At 40.2% G+C, this 15,903-nt stretch overlaps 1 protein-coding gene across 7 annotated transcripts in view; it reads right to left on the bottom strand.

Moving 5' to 3' along the window:
- Nucleotides 1-15,903, bottom strand: part of Adamts6 (ADAM metallopeptidase with thrombospondin type 1 motif 6) — a 229,766-nt gene that overhangs the window by 42,899 nt on the left and 170,964 nt on the right. For 6 of the 7 annotated variants that reach the window (XM_052743224.1, XM_052743225.1, XM_052743226.1 and 3 more), the window contains 2 exons: nucleotides 4,714-4,877; nucleotides 3,736-3,874 (listed from right to left, as the gene is read on the bottom strand). In XM_052743224.1, the coding sequence (XP_052599184.1) occupies nucleotides 3,736-3,874; nucleotides 4,714-4,877 (303 nt within the window). Of the gene's footprint in view, nucleotides 1-2,979; nucleotides 3,069-3,735; nucleotides 3,875-4,713; nucleotides 4,878-15,903 lie in introns of all 7 variants that reach the window. The other variant, XR_008219495.1, reaches the window with a different exon arrangement.

Genomic DNA, 15,903 nt, shown 5'->3' with positions numbered 1-15,903 from the left:
TCCGAAGACAACACCCCATAACATCTTAATGTTCCCCATCAGCCCAAGGAAACGCTTCATCAGTGACTCAGAGCAACCATCACTTGAAATGAATCATCACCAATGTTTCCTGTATATTAGATTTGTCACTGGGTCTGCTAAGCGACAGAAAAACAGTTTTTAATTTCTTATCTTCAAATATCTCATCATAGAAAACTATCATTCTTGCTCCCTGACTCATAGTTCAAAGGTCGTGATGTCGGTAAAGCACATACAGAGCAATAATGAACAACACAGGGGACCTTGTGAGACTCCAACTGAAAGCTCTTGGAGAGCTCTAACTCTTTTCCCACTTCAAACTTTGAGAGCTTCAAGGCTCCCACTACCTCCCTGGTGAGATCAGAGAAGAATATCATAATTAAGAAATAACTTTAGTTTTTCTCCCCAGTTTCTGAGTAAAATGTATGCAGAAATGCGTTTTCCTAAAAGGTCTTTAACTGTAAATAAACTCCCTTTTTGGCATGATGGTAGATGACTCTGGCCTCTTTCTTTGATTAACATTCCTGAGCTCTAAGGAACTTTACTTCCTTCAAACACAAGCTTCCAGTATTTAAAGAATCTAGAATTAAAAATAGAGGCACATACAGGAGGAATCAGTTCAAGAGCTGGTATCTACATCAGGATGCCTGTCCTAGAACATCTCATTTCCTACAAGGGAAATAAGAGGTATACATACTTTTTTTGATCTTGAGTTCTAGTTGTCAACTTGACATAGTCTAGAGTCACCTGGGAAGGGGGTCTCAATGAAGAATCGTCTAGATTAGGTTGGCCTGTGGGCATGTCTGGGGGGATTGTCTTGATTAGTGGGAAGACCCGCCACAGTGGTTGCACCATTCTCTGGGTAAGGGATACTGGATTGTCTAGGAATAGGGAACAAGCTGAGCACTGGATGCACACACGCATTATTCACTCTGCTCTGCTCTTGACTGTGGACGTCACATGACTAGCTGCTTCAAGTTCCTGTGTCTTGACTTTGGGCTTCCCTGCAATGATGGACTGTAACCTAGAATTGTGACTAAATAAGCCCCTTCTTCCTCAGGTTGTTCTTGTCAGGGGGATTTTATCACATCAACAGGAAATGAAAATAAGACATTTGTCAAAATTATTGTTTCATGGCCTCATGAGTGCTCATAACCACTTACTGTTTATAAATGCTTATTGTTTTCCTAGAAAGTTCCTGATATTGCACTAGGAGCAAAATGAGTTCTCAAAGATGCAGACTTCAGTGACCAGGCCCTGAACTCTATATACCTATGGTGCTAGGTTTCAGTTGCTCTGAAAGCCACAGTGTTCCAAAATCTTGTGTGGGCACCAGAACCATGTGGAAGCTTGTGAAAACACAGAACCTATTCAGTTTCTCTGAAGGAGTTCTGACACAGGCATCGAATCAGCTACTCAGTGAATCCCTAACTGATGCTGAGGCAGCTGGTCCCCAGATCACACGTGGATGAACAAGACAAATGACGACTCTGCACACAAATCTGTCACCTTTCAGTCACTGACCTCCCTCTCTCAACAGAAGCCAGGGCCTCATAAATGCTCGAAATCACTCACACTCAAGCAGAGTTTGGGGTCCCAGAACCACCTCAAATATAAGATCAGTAGCTCCAGATTCAAAGTAGTTTATACTATGGAAAAGAAACCTCTCCTTCAAGGGGCTTTTCTTTTTATTTAGGTTTTTCCTCATTCACAAATCACTTCCATTTTTCAATATGAATGTTACGGAAAAGAATGACTCATTTAGAATTTTCATATGTTTTACTTCAAAAAATTCACAGTTCTCCTTTGAATTAAGTTTTCATGCCTCCTCCACCTTTGTCGACTCTGTGCTCTCTGAACAAATAGAATCAGAGGGTTGAAAGAACATTGGGAATTCATTTAATTTCTTCTTGGCCTCAGACAAGACTGTGTCTAAATCATCCTCAAGTAGAGCAATTGAGCAAAGGAACAGGCAGCGGGGCTCCCCATTCTGTGTTCTATGTGTACTTGAAAATACTACAATGCCTTCTCTTCCCTAAGTCAGCTGGCCTCAGCTTTAGGGCATCCTTCTCAGAATGCCTAAACCTTAAATTATTTGGACTCATCCTTAATAACTTTATTCTACTCTTAATAAGTTTACTTATTTATACTACTTAAATATATGTTATCCTAATAATGTTTTTTTTTTGTTGATAGGTAGAAAGGGGAAGATTAATTCATAGATTAACTCAAAGTGATTTAATTAGCACAAATAAAGATTTATGTATAAATGACATTAAATATAATGCAGTAGCCCTTATGGGAACAAAAAGTGAATTAATTGAGAATAATCTGCAGTGGTATTAGTCATTATATTTTATTAAAAGAAGTGGTGATGCAGTATAGTTTTGAAAACTTTATATTATAAGTCATCAGACATTGCACACATAAAATGGGTGGGAAGAGGAGAACTTTTAAAATAGATTGCAAGTTCTACTTAACCATATTTTATGATATTTCATATGAATGAATATTAATAGAGCATTATTCATCTTTTTTTATTTTTCATGTTGTGTAGTCTTTACTACTAAAAGTAGAGTTATAGTAATGATGATTTTAATTTTTATGACTCAAAGGTATGGGTTCTGTTATATGGTAATCAATTTTCTGAAAATATTTTTTTTCCTATTCAAACACTTGAGGCATTTGGAGGTCCAATGGATACATGGACAAAGGTCCATGGACTGTATATGCTCTTGCACAGTTTAGCATGGGACTGTGTCATTTATTTTAACTTCAGCATTCTCACTATTATTATTTCAAACGTTTCCTTTGGTTTTGGAATGGTGAGGTACTCCAGGCCTCCCTGGCCTTGGAGGATGGGTTTGCTCCTTGCCTACTGTAGGAAAGCTCTGTGGTGGAGGTGGTGCATTCAGTCTCCAGAGAGAAGGAAGATGCTGCTCGCACAGCACTTCTACTCACCAGTCCATGAAGCAGCAAGGGTGTTGGCTTTGAAGGAAGCCAACTGTCCTGCTCTCCCAGCCAGAGGTAAAGAATTGCATTGGTGGCCACTAGAGGGAGGAGGATTAGGAATAGAGTAAATTGTGGGGAAAAGGCACCCATGAAAAACGCACATGGGACAACCAACACATCACCAACCACTGCCTACCAGCTACGGCTACCTCGCTGAGGGATTAGAGTGGGTTCACTACACATTGTCAGCCCAGAGACCCAGACACTAGTAATTCATGTAGCATCCCAGTATATTGCCCCTTAACTTCGAAGGCTGGAGGAGGGAGTTTGAATGGGGTTGTGGGAAACACGCAATTGTACAAACACAAGCATACAAGCACACATACATTCTCATGCCCCATTACAACAAGTTGCATCTGTGACGTCTGATTCTTGCTGGTTTTTAATTTAAAACTCTTGATGTTCTTTACCAAGAATGTGTTCATGAAAAGCAAACAGCCCACCTTCAAAATAGTCTTGGAGAAGCACCAGCAGAGATACTCATTGTGCCAAGATGTATTTTACCAACAAATCTGTGTAAATTACATGAGGTTGAAACAAACACAATGTAATATAATTAAGCAAAGTTTCTTTTGCTAAATTACAGCTTGAAGCAAACCTGCAAAAAATGTTTCCAATTAGCTTCTTTAGCAAACAGAAAACACAGCTCAGAGTAGGTCTGGCTTCCCACACTGCCAGCTGTGGGCTGCCTAGTGGGTGTCTTACCTCCAGCACAGGTAGCTGAGCATTCTGACCAGGGCTGATGATGCCACAGAAAGCCAACTTCATTATCTCCGCTGCCAGGACGAGCGATGGGAACGTTGAACTTGTACCTAATTCCCAAATTCTGTTCTTGGAGTAGAACCTGCCATTGAAAACAACTGGTGAAGATAATTAAGACACAATGAGCCTTCATTCAGACATTCATTATTTCTTCTGAAGAAGAAAATGGCACAGAGCAAGTCTTACAGGAAATTTGGAACATGTCTTTATTTACTTTATCTTCTGGACAGTCTCAGTCTGTGGTCCAGGCTGACCCTGAGCGCAAGACAACTTAAAAAATTATCACATTTTTGTTCATTTATTGGTTAGAGAGGGCTGAGCACATGCCTTGGAGCACGGAGAGGTCAGAGGGCACCTGCCAAAGCTGGTCCTTTCCTTCTATCCTGTGAACCATGGGGATTGAACTGGGGTTGTCAGGCTTGGTGACAGAGGCCTTTATCTGATGAGGCGTCTCAGTGGCCTCCGGGACAACTTCAAAGCACACGAATTTACATAAAATACAAACTTTTTCTGTTCATGGGTACTTTGTCACTGTTTTCATCTATACTGCTTGATCATATAACTTTTACTCAAGAAACATGAAAAGCCGGGCGGTGGTGGCGCACGCCTTTAATCCCAGCACTCGGGAGGCAGAGACAGGTGGATCTCTGTGAGTTCGAGGTCAGCCTGGTCTACATAGTGAGTTCCAGGACAGCCAGGGCTACACAGAGAAACCCTGTCTCAAAACAACCCAAAAAACCATGAAAGTCATCTGACAAGAGATCTACTTTACTCTGCAGCATCTACACCCTTGGGCAAATCATTTTAGCTTTATTGTCTTAGTTCCATCACCTGTATAAAACAGAGCTAATCAAACATGACCCTTTCCTACCCCATAATGTGGAAATTGCAGTAAAAATATAATGGCAAAGACACATTTACCATTACAATGAGGTTTTCAGAGGTGGGTCCTAGGGCTTCCAAGGATTCTGGTTCATCTGTTGGTCTCTTGTAGTGGAAAGCTGTCCCAGAAACATCGAATTTCCTAGGCCAGTCAATAGTCCAGGCACCGTTAATATAGTAATCATCCCCTTCAGATTTTAAAGCTGGAAAGGAGAACAAAAATCCACCTCAAAATGTTAAATTTCACTTACTAATAGATCATGGATCAACTACTACACTAAGGTTTATAATGAACGGCCATTTCATTCAGAAATGATGCTGGGCCACCTTCCCTCTTCTCCCTGTCTCACGTCATCCGTTTCTCTTTCCCTCCTTGCTTTTATTCCTCCCAAACAGTGACAGACTTTATTGTGGGGATATCCCTATTTGGGACCCCACCTTCTTAAATTAACAAGCGCATAGAAAAGAAGGGATTTAGAAACCCCGGGTAGCCTGCGGGGTAGAGGCAGGGCCCTTGCTCCCTACATACGTCCATACTCATAAAGGTGAGACAGACTAAGGAGCCACAGGATAGGGTGAGATGGCATCAGGCACATGAGAAGTGTGGGGTGGCTATGGCCTAAGGCCAGCCTGGGGTGCAGAGTGAGACCTTGTCTCAAAAGCAAAGCAAGGGCAGCCACTGAGGTTATGGGCTCTCTATGGAGCCCACTGGTCTTATATTTGGAAGCCTGCTCCTGTTAGCCTCCTGAGCACTTGGTCTACAGGTCTACTGGGGGCCACCATATCATGCACTCCTCATTTAAATGCAAACTGAAATCACAAACTTACAGCAGCTGTGTCTGTATTAGTTCTGCACAGTAACAGGGCCACTAACAGTCAGGCAGGGATGGGAAGGGGCTCAGAGGTCCCTATCCATCACTACTGAACTATTTGCTACAAATACACTTGGGAAGAAGAGAATGTGTTGCCTTCAGTTGTATAACCACTCGTGACCCCATCAGGTTCCAGTGGATACTTTCAATTCAACGACCACACAGATGACCCAGGTTAAGCTAAATGGTCATAAAACAAAACTACAAGTCATACATCTGGGAAAGGGAATGGGGAGGTTGGTAGGGATGGGGGTATGTAGGGGAAAGAGTAATAATAATGAATTACATACATACGTGTATGAAATTGTCAAAGAACAGAATTAATAATAATGAAACAATGTCAGCCAAAGAACTGCAATAATTTTTCATATGAGTGTGAAAAGGTAATTACTTAAGTATTCATAATATCGTTGGTGGAAATTAATGAAACATTTATATGAGAGGATAAAAAAGGCATTAGGAAAAAATTTAAAGAGCTGCTTGGCATGAGGGTAGAAGTGAGGGATAGACTTTCCTCTCTAAATATTAGAGGAGTGATTAAATGGCCATGGTGAGGGAAAACTTGTTATTCTGGCACTGTGGGGGCCCACAGAGGCTTCCTAGTAAGATCTTACTCAAGGTCAGAAAGTCTCAGCTTGCTTTGTCCAGCAGAGCTGCATAATAGGATGATCAGGCCAAAGGTGTCGGTACCAGGTGTTTTATAGGGGCTATACTTGGCTGTATATTGGTGCTTTGATCTTGAAAGGGGGAGGTCTTTTGCCTCTCCCCTTGGTAGTGTATAAAAAGCCCATTTGAGTAAAAGTCTGGGCAACTGGGTATTGACCCAGGGCCCTCCCAAAGCTATCCTGTGTCTGTCTTTCTTATCGTCTCCACCTATATTTCTATCTAATACTTCCTCATTCCTCTCTCCTCCCTGCCAAGAACCCTTTGACAGGTCGGAGCTGGACTCCCACATGGCACACAGACAACTGGACAATAGAACCAAAGAGTTAGAAAATAGACACAGCTACATAAGAGAATTTGTCTTTGTCCTACTTAGCTTTTTTAAAAAGTATTTTAAAAACTTATTTCTCATATATTACTTCCTGACCAGATTCCCCTCCCTCCTCTCCTCCCAGTCCTTTGCCCCACCTTTCCTCTTCCCTAGATCCACTCCTCCTCTGCTTCCCTTCAAAAAAGAGCAAGCTTCCCAGGGATGTCAACCAAGCATGACATTATAGGATGCAATAAGACTAGGCACATACCCTCGTATCAAGGCTGGATGAGGCAAACCAGTAGAAGGAAAAGGGTCCCAAGAGTAGAAATAAGAGTCAGAGATAGACCCACTCGCACTGTTAGGAGTCCCACAAGAACACCAAGCTTCACAACCATACCATACATATGTAGAGGACCCAGATCAGACCCACACAGGCTCCCTGACTATCACTCGTCTCTATGACCACCTATAGGTCCTGGTTAGTTGATTCTGTGGGCTGTTTTCTTGTGTTGTCCTTGACCCCTCTGACTATTACAATCCTTTTTCTCCTTCTTCCACAGGATTCCCCAAGCTTCACCTATTGTTTGGCTGTGGGTCTCTGCATCTGCTCCTATCAATGGCTGAATGAAACCTCTCTGATGACAATTATGCTAGGCTCTGGTCTATGAGTATATCAGAATATCATTAGGAATCATTTAATTGACTGGTTTGTTTGTTTTTTCGGCAGTTGTATTTGGTTCTATCCTGGGTCTCTGGGCTTATCCAGCCTCTGGTTCCTTGCCTTCCAAGCAGCGTCAGGCATGGGCTCCCTCTCGTGGCATGGGTCTTAAGTTGGACCAGTCATTGGTTGGCCACTCCCACAAGTTCTGCACCACCCTTACCCGAGTACATCTTTCAGGCAGGACAAATTGTAAGTTGAAGGTTTGCGGCTAGTTTGGTGTACCAGGCCCTCCAGTGGAGGCCTTGCTTGATTACAGAAGATGATCTATCAGTTCAGGTTCCATATTCCCTATTAACTAGGAGTCTTTGCTAGGGTCACCCTCAAATTCCAGGGAGTTTCCATCGCACTAGGTTTCTATCTCATCCTTGAAATATCCCACAACTCCAGTCATCACTCACAGTACTCTTTTCCTCCAATCCACCCCACCTGATTGATCCTTCCTGTTTCCATTCCTTCCTGCCCCTCAGTCCACCCATGAAATCTATTCTATGTCCCCTTCCCAGGGAGATCCATGCGTCCCCATTTGAGCCCTCCTTATTATTTAGCCTCTCTGGGTCTGTGGATTATAGCATGATTATCCTTTACTGCTATTATCCACTTATAAGTGAGTACATACCATGTTTGTCTTTCTGGGTCTTGGTTACCTCACTCAGGATGTTTTTTTTTCTAGTTTCATACATTTGCCAGATTATTTCATGATGTTATATTTTAAAAACCACTGAGTAGTACTGCATTGTGTAAATGTACCACATTTTCTTTATCCATTCTTTGGTTGAGGGACATCTAGGTTGTTTTCAGTTTCTAGCTATTATGAATAAAGCTGCTATGACACAGGTGAGCAAGTGTCCCTGTGGTAAGATGAAACATCCTTTGGGTATATGGCCAGGAGTGAGATAGCAGAGTCTTGAGGTATATCAATTTCCAATTTTCTGAGTAACCACCATATTGATTTCCAAAGTGGCTGTACAAGTTTGCACTCTCACCAGCGGTGGAGGAGTGTTCCTCTTGCTGCATATCCTCTCCAGCACAAGCTGTCCCTTGTGCTGTCGAGCTTAGCCATTCTGACAGGTATAAGCCTGAATCTCAGAGTCATTTTGATTTGCATTTCTCCAATGGCTAAGGATGTTGAACATTTCTTTAAGTGTTTCTCTGGCATTTGAAATTCTTCTGTTGAGAATTTTCTGTTTAGATCTGTACCCCATTTTTCAATTGGATTATTTGTTTTTTTTTTATGTCTAGTTTCTTGAATTCTTTATATATTTTGGAGATCAGCCCTCTGTTAGATGTGGGATTGGTGAAGATCTTTCCCATTCTGTAGGTTGCCTTTTTGTCCTGTTGACAGTGTCCTTTGCCTTACAGAAGCTTTTTAGTTTCAGAGGTCCCATTTATTAATTGTCCAACTTACTGCCTGCCCTATTGGTGCTCTGTTCAGGACGTTGTCCCCTGTGCCAATGTGTTCAAGGCTATTCCCCACTTTCTCTTCTATCAGGTTCAGTGTATCTGGTTTTATGTTGAGGTCTTCGATCTACTTGGACTTGAGTTTTGTGCAGGGTGATAGAAATGGAGCTATTTGTATTCTTCTACATGCCGACACCCAGTTAGATCAGCACCATTTGTTGAAGAGGATGCTTTTTTCTCCATTGTATATTTCTGGCTTATTTACCAAAAAACAGGTGTCAATAGGTGTGTCAATTTATGTCTGGGTTTTCAATTCAATTCCATTGAGCCACCTGTCTATTTTTATGCCAATACCATGTGGTTTTCTTACTATAGCTCTATAGTAGAGCTTGAAACCAGGGATGCTGCTGCTGCTGCTGCTGCTGCTGCTGCTACAAGTTCTTTTATCGTACAGGATTGTTTTAGCTATCCTGAATTTTTTGTTTTTTTCTATATGAAGTTGAGTATTGTCTTTCAAGGTCTGTAAAGAATTGTGTTGGAATTTGATAGGGATTGTGTTGAATCTGTAGATTGATTTTGGTAAGATTGCCATTTTTACTGTTAATCGTATTGATCCATGAGCATGGGAGATCTGTCCATCTTCCCATATCTTCTTCAATTTCTTTCTTCAAATACTTAAAGTTATTGCCATACAAGCTTTTCACTTGCTTGGTTAGAATTACCCCAAGATATTTTATTTGTAGCTGGTGTTGTTTTCCTGATTTCTTTCTCAGCCTCTTTATCATTTGTATATAGGAGGGCTACTGATTTTTTTTTTTTTTTTAGTTAATCTTGTATCCAGCCACTTCACTAAAGGTATTTATCAACTGTACATGTTTCCTGGTAGAGTTTTTGGTATTGCTTATGTATACTATTGTATCATCTGTGAATAGTGATACTTTGATTTCTTCCTTTCCAATTCATATCCCCTTGATCTCCTTTAGTTGTTTTATTACTCTAGCTAGAACTTCAAGTGCTATATTGCAGAGATATGGAGAGAGTGGACAGTCTTGTCTTGTTCCTGATTTTAATGGAATTGTTTTCAGTTTCTCTTCATTTAATTTGATGTTGGCTATATAGGCTTGCTGTAAATTGCCTTTATTACATTTAGGAATGTCCCTTTGTTTCCCAGATCTATACAGGACTTTTATCAGGAAGTGGTGTTGGATTTTGTCAAAGGCTTTTCCAACATCTAATGAGATGATCATGTGATTTTTTTCTTTCAGTTTGTTCATATAATGGATTACATTGACAGATTTTGATATGTTGAACCATCCCCGTATCTCTGTGATGAATCCTATTTAGTCATGGTGGATGATCTTTTTATGTGTTTTGGGATTCAGTTTGAGTATTTTATTGAGTATTTTTGCATCAATGTTTATGAGGGAAATTTGTCTGTAATTCTCTTTCTTTGTTGAATCTTTGTGTGGTTTGGGTGTCAGGGTGACCTCATAAAATGAATTTAGCAATGTTCCTTCTGTTTCTATTTTGTGGAACAATTTCAGGATTATTGGCATTAGCTCTTCTTTGAAGGTATGGTAGAAATCTGTGCTAAAACTGTCTGGCCCTGCCCTGGGTATTTTTTTTTGGTGGGGGGAGGGATTGGGAGACTTTCAATGATTGCTTCTATTTCCTTTTTTTTTTTTTTTTTTTGGAGCTGAGGCTCCAACCCAGGGCCTTGTGCTTGCTAGTCAAGCGCTCTACCACTGAGCTAAATCCCCAAACCCTGCTTCTATTTCCTTTGGGGCTATAGGTCTATTAAAATTATTTATCTAATCTTGATTTAACTTTGGCAAGTGGTATCTATTGAGAAAATTGTCCATTTCTTTTAGGTTTTCCAATCTTGTGGAGTAGATGTTTTTAAACATTTATGACTTAAAGATTCTTTGGAGTTCCTTGGTGTCTGTTGTTATGTCCACCTTTTCATTTCTGATTTTGCTAATTTGGATGTTCTCTGTCTGTCTTTTAGTTAGTTTGGATAAGGGTTTGTCTATCCTATTTTCTCAAAGAACCAACTCTTTGTTTCATTGATTCTTTGTTTCTATTTTATTAATTTCAGCTCTTAGTTTATTTCCTGCCGTCTACTCCTCTTCAGTGTGTTTGCTTCTTTGTTCTAGAGCTTCCAGGTGTGATGTTTAGTGCTAGTACGCAAGCTTTCCATTCCTTTATGTAGGCATTTATTGCTCTGAACTCCTCTTAGCACTGCTTTCATTGTGTTCCATAAGTTTGAGTGTGTTGTGCATTCATTTTCATTGAATTCTAGGAAGTCCTTAATTTCTTTCTTTTTGCCTTGAACCACTAGTCATTAAGTAGAGAGCTGTTCAGGTTTCATGAGTTTGTAGGCTTTCTGTTGTTAAAATCCAGCTATCTAAAAAATGTTATTTATTTATTTATTTATTTATTTATTTATTTATTTATTTATTTATTTATTTATTTTACATCCTGGCCGAAGTTTCCTCTCCCCCCTCTCCTCCCAGTTCCTCTCCCCACCCCCTTCTAAACCCACCACCCAATCTACTCCCCTGCCCTGCCATTTCTGTTTAGGAAAGGGCAGGTCTCCCATAAGTATCAACAAAAATATGGTATACCAGGTTGCAGTAAGACTAAGCACTTCCCCATGTATTAAGGCTGGGCAAGGTGATCCAGTATAAGGAGTAGGGTTCTCAAAGCCAGTAAAAGAGCCAAGAGACAGCCCTGTTCCTACTGTTAGAACTCCTGCAAGAGGACCAAGCTATATGACTGTAACATGCAGAGTGCCTACTTGAGTCCCATGCAGGCTCCCTGGTTGTTGGTTCAGTCTCTGTGAGCCCAGAATAGTTGATTCTGTGAATTTTCTTGTAGTGGAAAGAAAGAAGTCAAAGTGTCATTATTTGCAGATGAGATGATACATTATCAACCCCAAAAACTCTACCAGGGAACTCCTACAGCTGATGAACACCTTTAGTCTAGTGGCTGGATGCAAGATAAACTCAAAAAAATCAGTAGCCCTCCAATTTTACTAATGATAAATAGGCTGAGAAAGAAACTAGAGAATCAACACCCTTTACAATAGCCTCAAATAATATGAAGTATTTTGATGTAACTCTATCCATGCAAGTGAAAGACTTGTAGGACAAGAACTTCGAGTCTTTGAAGAAAGAAATTGAAGGAGACATCAGAAGATGAGAAGATCACCCATGCTCATGGATCTGTAAGATTAATGTAGTAAAAATGGCCATCTTACCAAAAGCAATCTACAGACTCAATGCAATTCCCATCAAAATTCCAACACAATTTTCTACAGACCTTGAAAAAACAATACTCACCTTCATATGGAAAAATAGAAAACCCAGCATAGCTAAAAAAAACCCTATACAATAAACAACTTCCAGAGGTATCATCATCCCTGATTTCAAGCTCTGCTACAGAGATATGTATATAAAAATGACATGGTATTGGCATAAAAATAGACAGGTGGATCAATGGAACTGAATTGAAGACCCAGACGTAAATCCACACACCTATGGTCACCTGATTTTTGACAAAGAAGTCAAAATTACACAACGGAAAAAAAAAAAGCATCTTAAACAAATGGTGCTGGTCCAACTGGATGTCGGCATGTAGAAGAATGCAAGTAAATCCATATCTATCACCCTGCACAAAATTCAAGTCCAAGTGAGTCACAGACCTCAACATAAATCCAGTTATACTGAACATGGTAGAAGAGACAGTGAGAAATAATCTTGAATGCATTGGTACAGGAGACAACTTCCTGAACAGAACACTAATAGCACAGGAACTAAGATAGATAATTAATAAATGGTACCTCATGAAATTGAAAAGTTTCTGAAAGGAAATTCAGCTTTTAATCCATGGTGGTCTGATAGGATAAAGGGGGTTATCTCAATTTTCTTGTATCTGTTGAGACTTGCTTTGTGATCGAGTATATAGTCAATTTTGGAGAATGTTCTGTGTGCTGCTGAGAAGAAGTTACATTGTTTTGTGTTTGGGTGAAATGTTCTGTAGATATCTGTTAGGTCTATTTGGTTCATAATGTCTGTTAGCTCCATTATTTAGTTTTTATCTAGATGACCTGTCCATTGGTGAGAGTGGGGTGTTGAATCTCTCACTCTTAACATGTGTGATTTAAACTTTAGTAATGTTTCTTTTACAAATGTAGATGCCCTTGTGTTTGGGGCATAGATATTAAGAATTAAAACATCATCTTGGTGTTTTCCTTTGATGCATATGAAGTGTCCTCCATCTCTTTTGATTAATTTTGGTTTGAAGTCTATTTTGTTAGATATTAGAGTAACTACACCAGCTTACTTCTTGGGTCCATTTGCTTGGAAAATCTTTTTCCAACCCTTTACTCTGAGGTAATGTCTATCTTTGATGTTGAGGTGTTTATTGTATGCAACAAAAGGATGGAACCCATTTTCACATCCATTCTGTTACCATTTTATTGGGGAATTGATTTCATTGATATTGAAAGATATTAATGACCAATGATCGTTAGTTCCTGTTATTTTGTTGGTGGTGGTGGTAGTGGTAGTGTATGTGTGTGTCTCTCCCTTTTTTGGTTTTGCTGGTAAGAGATTATTTATTGCCTGTGTCTTCATGGGTGCAGTTAACCTCTTTGGGTTGTAGTTTTTCTTCTAGTACCTTCTGTGGGGCTGGATTTATGAATAGATATTGTTTAAATTTGACTTTGTAATGGAATATATTGTTTTCTCCATCTATGGTGATTGAAAGTTTTGCTGGGTATAGTAGTCTGGGCTGGCATTCATGGTCTCTTAGTATCTGTAAAACGTCTGTCCAGGCCCTTCTGGCTTTTAGAGTGTCTGTTGAGAAGTCAGGTGTAATTCTGACAGGTCTGCTTTTATTTGTTACTTGGCCTTTTTCTCTTGAAGCTTTTAATACTTTTTCTTTGTTCTGTATGTTTAGTGTTCTGATTTTTATGCGGCAGGGGGATTCTCTTTTCCAATCTACTTGGCTTTCTATAAGCTTCTTGTACCTTTCTAGGCATGTCCTTCTTTTAGGTTAGGAAATTTTTCTTCTATGATTTTGTTAAAATATTATCTGTGCCTTTGGGCTGGGATTCTTCTTTCTTCTATTCCTATTACTCTTAGGTTTGAATTTTTTCATAGTGTCCCAGATTTCCTGGATGTTTTGAGTCAGGAATTTTATAGATTTAACATTTTCTTTGATGTATCTATTTCTCCTATCATATCTTCAATGCCTGAGATTCTCTCTTCCATCTCTTGTATTCTGTTGGTAAGGCTTGCATCTGTAGTTCCTGTTCACTTACCTAGATTTTCCATTTCCAGAATTCCCTCTGTTTGTGTTTCCTTTACTGTTTCTATTTCCATTTTCAGGTCTTGAACAGTTTTCTTCATTTCCTTCAACTGCTTATTTATTTGGTTTTTTTCTTGGCTTTCTTTGAGGGATGTATTAATTTCCTCCAATTCTTTATGTTTTCCTGGCTTTTTTTGAGGGATTTTTTTCATTTCCTCCAATTGTTTGTGTTTTCCTGGATTTCTTCATTTCCTTTTTAAGGACCTCTATCTATCATCTTCATAAAGGTGGTTTTAAGATCGTTTTCTTGTGCTTCAGCTGTGTTGGAATATTAAGGGCTTGCTGTAGTAGGATGGCTGGGCTGTGGTGGTGACATATTGTCCTGGCTATTGTTGATTGTGTTCTTTCTTACACTGGTGTCTAGGCATCTGGCTTTGCAGTGATTATAGGTCTAGGTGCTGATTTCTGAGTTTGTATTTGTTGGATGGGTGTTTTGTTCCTTGGTTTCTGTTTCCTTTTGGGACGTCTGGTCTTTGCAGCCTGGATTTGTGATCTCTGGTCCAGTAGGGAGTCTCCTTCTGAATTGGGGGCTGGACTTTTGTCAACTAGTGTGGCCTTTGGTCCAGCAGAGGGCTTCCACCCAAGTTGGGGGCGAGGTGGGACACGGTGATGTGGAAGGGATTGGAGACTGGGGATTGTGTGTGTGTGTGTGTGTGTGTGTGTGTGTGTGTGTGTGTGACTGAGAGAGTGGAGGAGGTCCACAGGTGGGCTGCCTATCTGGAGTTCTGGTGGTCAGTGTGGCGTCTGGTCCAGCAGTGAGTCTGCCTGAGTTCACCTATCTGTTTTTCTGGCTGGCGTGGTGTGCACCTGAGCTACAGATATTCACCCGAGGTCCATCCTACTTAGCTTTAAATGTTTACTTGACAAGGCTAGGAGTCTCTTGAGAAGGGAGTCTGGACTGAGAGATTACCCAGATCAGCTTATCGTGGTAGTATATGTATGGGGGATTGTCTTGATTATTAATTTATGTAGTAAGGTTCAACCATTTTCTAGGCAGCTGAGTCTAAGCTGTATAAGAGAGCTAGTTACGCATGAGTCAGTGAGAAGTCAGCAAGCAGCATCCTCTATGATTTCTGCTTTAGGTTCCTATTTAAGCCCGCCCTAGTTCTCTCAGTGATGGACTGTGATCTGGAATGTAAGCCAAATAAACCCATTCTTTCCCTAAGTTGCTTTGATTAAGGTTTTTGTCATAACAACAGAATGATACTAGAACAATATTACTACAAAGGATGCATCATAAATTAGAAATGTAAAAAAGATACAGGACTAAGACAAAAGACTAGTGTTTGGGGGGAAAAGTAGTGAGCTAATATCTCATTCTTAAGAATACCCTATGCAGCTATCTGGAACAATCTAAAGCACTTTCATACTCAAATGCTTGTACACATTATGTCAATAGTTCCGATTTCCAAACATTTATCAATGGATGAATGCAAAAATAACTTGTAGTACAGGCAATATAACAGAATATTATACAGACATTAAAAAATGAAGTATTAATGCCTACTATATTGTAGTGGACCTCAAAAGTATTATTCCAAGTGTTTATGTGCTTCCTTTCTCTGATATATACAGAGTGGGTACCAATCCATAGATAGCAGGGTGGTAGCGAGGACTGCAGGAGTAAGGAAAAGGGGAGGGGAATGCTTAATGCATGAAAGGTTTCCTTTTGGGTCTGAAAATGTTTGAAATGTACTAAATGATGCTAACTGTTCACTTTATTTTTTTTTTTTTTTTTTGGTTTTTCGAGACAGGGTTTCTCTGTGTAGCTTTGCGCCTTTCCTGGAACTCACTTGGTAGTCCAGGCTGGCCTCGAACTCACAGAGATCTGCCTGGCTCTGCCTCCCGAGTGCTGGGATTAAAGGCGTGCGCCACCACCGCCCGGC

This window comes from Peromyscus californicus, unplaced genomic scaffold (assembly GCF_007827085.1).
Source record: "Peromyscus californicus insignis strain IS unplaced genomic scaffold, ASM782708v3 Scaffold_18__1_contigs__length_77618521, whole genome shotgun sequence".
Classification (NCBI taxonomy): domain Eukaryota; kingdom Metazoa; phylum Chordata; class Mammalia; order Rodentia; family Cricetidae; genus Peromyscus; species Peromyscus californicus.
Note: the sequence above shows the minus strand (reverse complement) of the source record. Positions and strands in the feature narration are given on the sequence as shown.